This window comes from Fonticula alba (assembly GCF_000388065.1).
Source record: "Fonticula alba strain ATCC 38817 unplaced genomic scaffold supercont2.2, whole genome shotgun sequence".
Taxonomy (NCBI): Eukaryota; order Rotosphaerida; family Fonticulaceae; genus Fonticula; species Fonticula alba.
Genome location: NW_009242972.1, coordinates 526,543 through 532,212, shown reverse-complemented (window position 1 = coordinate 532,212; position 5,670 = coordinate 526,543). Strand labels below are relative to the sequence as shown.

Below are 5,670 nucleotides of genomic sequence, written 5' to 3'. Positions count from 1 at the left end.
ACGAAAAACGGAACCAGCCAATCGGAACCGGACAGGACGGCGCGGGAGATCAACCACTCGCACCAACAAGCAATGACGCGGCTAAGTGCATCCCCCCCCCCCCCCCCCCCCCCCCCCCCCCGCGAAGCGGGTGCCCCCTGGCCGGGGGGGGAGGCGGGCAGCTTGGAGATCGGCGCGCACCCGATGGTCCGAGTGTGTGTCGGAGGGCAGTGGCGCAGGGCCTGGCGATAGTAATGCACCGCGTCGTGTACATTGGCCGGTAGCAGGGCACGAGCCACCTGCTGGTAGAGGAGTGACAGGTCGTAGTCGCCGAAAAACCGGGGGTTCAAGGACAGGAGCATCAGGCCGGAGGTCCTCTTGAGGCAGAAGACCGGCTGGCCGTCCACGGTTAATGGCAGGCGCCGACTGAACTGGTTGTGCGCGGTTTCCAGCTCACGAGAGAGCTTCCGGATCGGGTCCTGCAGTGCAAGTCTCTGCACCATGGCATATAGGGCCAGGGAGGCACGCAAGCGCACTCCGGCCAGGTTGCAGGGGGCATTGATGCCCAGGATGGCTTCCAGGAGGCTGAGGAATTGGCTGGAACAGCGTACGACATTGCCATGGGCCAGGCCGGCGGATATGGCCCCATAGCGCAGGTCGGTCAGGGCGGTGCGCAAAAGCCACCCAAGTAGCAGGGCCGCCGGGGGCAGAAGGCCAGAGGGCTGGGAATGGGAGCCACTGGCCGAGCAGGCATCGGACAGGGCATCCACAAGGGTGGTGGCAAATGTGTTCATCGCGGCCGTGAGCTGAAGCTCGGCATCCGTGGGGGTGCCCTGCTGGTCGGTCTGAATGAGGGTGGACGCCAGAGGGGGGTGGATCTTCCAGCCATCAGGCGAGTGTCGGCGATGGAGTTCAGCCGGCCGCGGCTGCCGGGACAGGAAGGCCTCAGCCAACGGGATGAACAGCCGACAGCGGGTGATGTGCACCGTGGCCAGTTCGTTGTACGGTGCCGGAAGGGGCTGCATCGGTGACAGCAATGCGGTCACCGGGAGTGGGCCAAGTGGTGTTTGGGGGGTTTGGGGGGTTTGGGTTTGCGTGCGGGCGTGAGCATGGTTGGACTGTTGGGCCTGGGTGTCAGCAGGGGGACAGGCGCACGCTTGTGTCAACGCGAGCAGGGTCCAGCCGGGCCAGTTGCTCAACGAATGTTGACGATCGGAGGCTCAGCAGGCGCTGAACATGGAGACGGTGCTGGCGTTCGCTCGGTGTCGGGGTCCGGGGGTCACCACCGCCCTGGAAGCAGGCCTGTAGACTTCCGAGGAGCTGCTGCTTCCACTCGAGGAAGAATGCGGCTGGGTCGCTCATTCGCTTCAGGGGTGAGGGGGGGGGGAGGGGACCAGGGCGCGGGGATGGCGAGCGATGGGGAGGAGATGGCAAAGAGGAGCAAAGGGGCGTCAAAGGAGGGGGACGGGGGGAGGCCGACGACTGGCGAGCGGCTGGAAGGGCTGGCTTTCGCGTGAGGAGGCGAGGCCCGCGCCGGCGGGCCTGCCCTTTGCTTGGACCTGGCGGCGGGCGGGTGCTGCCGGCTGATTGCGAGGGGGACTTGTGGGGGGTGGGACCCGGCGGCATCTCGCCTCACCGAGGGCCGTGCGGGACTGCCATCGAACAAGACACAATCAAATGTTTCTGGCGAAAAAGCGATTTTCGCCCCGGAGGCATGTGATACCAGGAGGGCGCCAGAATTTGCTCGCCACCCGCGGACTCGGGACTCGGGTCATAGAGGCGCCCGGGCGATGGCCACCTTGCCTGAGGACCGGACACAGAGATACTTGAATTCCTCGGAGTGATCCTTACAGAGTCCTTGTGGCTCTATTAGGAACTGACCCCTGAGGCCAGAGGTATCTCAGATCAAACGGCCTCATCAGCCATCCCGCTTAAAACCATTACCTGTGTGGCTCCGTCGTGTGACCTTAACGGGTCCGTGATGGACATGACTAGGCGATGACCTGGGCTGGGAGACATTTCCCTCTTTCTTCTTTCCCTCTCCTTGCCTCCTCCTTCTTCCATTAAATAATCGAACTTCCGCCCTCCCTTTCTCTCTCCCTCTGTGAAGCGGCCTTGTGTGTCGGCTCTCCTTCCTTGCTCCGATCGGGACGCATGCTTGCTCTTCTTTTCTCTTCGCTGTGTGTGTGCATGCCTGCTGCACAGGGAGGAGAGGGGGGCGAGGGGGCGGGGTGGTCACATTGGGGTGCATGTGGGGGCACGCTCCGGCTCTCGCGCAGTCGATCTTTTGCCTGATCTCCGGCCAGGGGGAGAGGGAAGCGCGCGTGTGTTTGTGTGTGGATATATTCTCCCCATCTTGGGCGGGGACGCGGGAAAGATCATCAAGGACATAGGTTCGAAGATAGGAAGTACAGGAGAGAGAGGGAGGGAGAGAGGGAAAAGGCAAAAAAGAGGAACAGCCCGCTCTCAAGCATCGTGGTCTTTGGCTGACGAAAAGCCAGCCATGCCCGGCGGGGAGAATCGCCGACCGACGGATTGGCGATCGCGACCGGCCGCGAAGTCGCTCGCTGGATGAACTTGCCGCCCAGCTGCCAGGGATGGTGCTCCATCGAGTGAGGCATGCAGAGGATGATGGTCTGGCAGGCTGCTGCTGTTACCGGGCGGGATGGTGGTGGCGGTGCCGATGGCCGAAAGTGCCGGGGACATGTGCGGGGTAGGGGCTGCTCCTGGACCCATGCCGCTGGTGGTGGCCGTGTAGGCCATGGGGATTGCGGTGGCGGTGGTGGCAGCCGGGGCCGATGGCTTTTTCGATGGCACACCATACTCATCCACTGACACATTGGGCGAAAGGTGGATCATTTGGATGGGGGGCTCCTCGTGCCGAGGGCCGGGCTGCTGGGAGAAGAAAAGGTGCTGAGACCCCGGGGCGGATGGTGACAGTGGCATTCCCAAGTGCCCGCCGCCATGGGCATATCCCTGTGACAGGAGCTGCCCGGCAAGCAGCGGCGACCCGGTGGCCCCGGGGGCCCCGGCGCCAGCTGGCGATCCGCCACTCTCGGCACCATCCTGGACCTCGCGCAGGAAGAACATCACCTGCGCCGCGGAGAAGAAGGTGGCCATCGCGCCAAGGACCACGGACCAGCCGCGGGCCGTGGTGAAGAGCATCACCAGAATCCGGTGGGTCCCGGCCAGGCCGGTGCTGAAGCCAATCAAGTTGATGGCCATCATGAAGAAGATATTGCATGCGGCGGTGATCGCACACAGATGGCGGTAGTACCACCGATCGCGGAGCCACGCCTGGCGCGGGTGTCGGGCCCATGTGGTGAGCAGGGTTTCCGGCACAATGACGATGGCCAGCACCCAGCCCCATGCCAGGAGCGACAGTTCCAGATCATGCCACAGGGCGGTGAAGGTGAACACCAGCAGGGTATTCCGCCACCGATGGGCCGACCCGCCCAGGGGCACATACAGGTACCGGACCAGCCAGCGGTTGAAGGACCGATGCCACTCGCGCCAGAATGACTGCAGGCTGTAGTTGTTGGACATGCAGCGGCCCATGTTCTCCGGAGTGTCGATGCCATCGATCAGGGCAAACAGCCGGGCGAAGCGCCAGATGGTGAAAAATTTCAACCAAATCAGATGCAGAGCAAAGTACCCCAGCAGGCCGGTCCTGCCATCGGGGCGAGGCCAGTGGCGGTGGATTTGCATTTGCGCACACGCCACGGGCCATTGGGTAGGCATGTGTGTGTGTGTGTGTGTGTGTGTGTGTGTGTGTGTGTGTGTGTGTGCGTGTGTGAGATGGAGGGGGATTTTCCGGTTGTGCGAAGACAAAGGCCGAGAGGACATCCACGTACGCAAGTGCATCCAAAAGCTGGTAGGCGCCGGAGCGTGTCACAGCCCATGGCCACAGGTAGTGCGTGAGCACTTCCATGAGGGCCAAGCCGAAGCAGGCACGCAAGGCATAGAAGACGAGCCACCAGCCACGAACTGCCGTCTGCCCCGCGTGCGTTCGAGTCTGGTGGGCATACCCATTGAATGAGAGGATGGGGCCGGCGATGAAGAGTGGCGGGTAGAGAATGTAGCCGAGGTACAGCACCAATGACCGGTACATCTCGGGTGAGCAGTCGGTGCGCATGTGCTGCTCCAGGGCACCGGGCGAAGAGGCAGGGGCCTTGTGGCGGGTCGATTCTCCCAGGGCCGAGGTCTTGGACTGGCTGCCAGGCGGGAGGGACCCCTCACGCCGACGGCACGCGGCCCAGTGGTAATCCATGGCATAGCTGACCAAGCGCAGCATGGTCAAATTGTAGCCGGAGCGCCAGCTCTGCATGCCGGACAGGCTGATATCCAAGCGATAGAATACCGTCCGAAGCCCCACCGCCTGGAAGGCATCCCCGAGAACCGGAATGTCAAGTAGGGTGGAATACTGGAAGAAGTTGGGGCCGAGCCACTCCGACAGCAGGAGCACCAGCAGGTTGTAGGTCCAGATGGCTGCCGGGGCGATGCGCGGCCGGCGGGCCACCGCCCTGGCAAGCAGATAGTTGCCCAGGATGAAGGCCAATGGAAAGACCACATGGGACTGGAACATCACCAGGACCAACAGGCCACCGGCCACCGCATGCCAGACCACCAGAGGCCCAGCGGGCGGAGAGGTCGAGGCACCGGGCTTGCCGCGGTTTCGGCGGTCAGTCAAGGCCCGGAGAAGAGCCCCGACGAGGACGATGGCCCCGGTTCCACCGAGCAAGAGGGGGATGTTGTTGCGGTACGCGCGCCATTGGTGATCGGCCAGATCGATCAGACGCCCGCGCAGAATGTTCTCCGTGAGCCAGCTCCCTCGCAGGAACCCCCGGCAGGACATCCGCCCGCCGGTCCCCCGAGCCAGGCAGATGGTGGTCAGCTCTCTCGACGCCCATGGAGTCAGGGTTGCCAGAACGGCCACCAGCACGCATACATAGATCGCCAGCTCGAGCAGCCGCCATGTGGGCAGGCGTCGGACGCGCGTCAGGGCGCCCATCTTCCGGCCGCTGGGGATTCGGGCGATCCGAGGGGCTACGCGGTCGAGCGTGCAGTTGGCAGAAGAGGGGCAGAGCTTGAGAGGGGGAGAGAGAGAGAGAGAGAGAGGGAGGGAGGGAGGGAGGGGGGGGGGCACGGGAAGGAGGGGCAGGGAGTAGAAGGAGAAGAGGGCGGTATTTTGGGGGAGTGCTGTTCGAGGAGGCCCCACCTCTCCTCAGGGAGACGGCCCGGCCAAAAGTTTTCCCCCGCCTGGGGAAGATTGCTTCCACAGCCCGGGGGCAAGGGGACGGGGACGGGGACGGGGGGGGCGGGGCCGGGGGCGACGCGGATAACTAGAGCGGCCCAATGTCTTCCCCCCGCCCGTGTACACCGCCCAGGGCGCCCCCCTGTCCTGAAACCCCCTGACCTAGGAGCTTTAATAGATTGCTGATGTGCTTTTCAGCCGGTCACAGGTTGGGGCAGGGAGCTACATCTGACCGGGGGGGAGCGGCGCGGGCGTGGGAGGGGCGGGTTGCTTCATGCTCGCGCTGGCACGCGTGTGCGAGGAAAAACACCTTCAGGAGACTGCGGCGTTCCGGGGATATACGCTTGGGGGCGAGTTGCCTTGACGGCACTCCGGAAGCGTGTTGTCCGACGCCCCAACCACCAGTCAGGCTGTTCGCGCGCGCGCGCGCGGCGGGG

The 5,670-nt window shown here is 64.2% G+C and overlaps 2 protein-coding genes across 2 annotated transcripts; both read right to left on the bottom strand.

The window, feature by feature from the left end:
- Nucleotides 1–49: 49 nt before the first annotated feature.
- Nucleotides 50–1,341, bottom strand: H696_01140 (hypothetical protein; the record flags this gene model as incomplete). The annotated part of the gene is made up of 3 exons (XM_009495021.1): nt 50–56; nt 181–998; nt 1,135–1,341. 3 exons carry the CDS (start codon nt 1,339–1,341, stop codon nt 50–52), a joined length of 1,032 nt encoding a protein of 343 aa, XP_009493296.1.
- Nucleotides 1,342–2,304: 963 nt separating this feature from the next.
- On the bottom strand, nt 2,305–5,089 carry H696_01139 (hypothetical protein). Its single transcript, XM_009495020.1, has 2 exons — nt 3,834–5,089; nt 2,305–3,649 (listed from the first exon to the last, which is right to left on the bottom strand). Exons 1-2 carry the CDS (start codon nt 4,988–4,990, stop codon nt 2,446–2,448), a joined length of 2,361 nt encoding a protein of 786 aa, XP_009493295.1. The 5' UTR covers nt 4,991–5,089; the 3' UTR covers nt 2,305–2,445.
- Between the last annotated feature and the right edge of the window lie 581 nt (nt 5,090–5,670).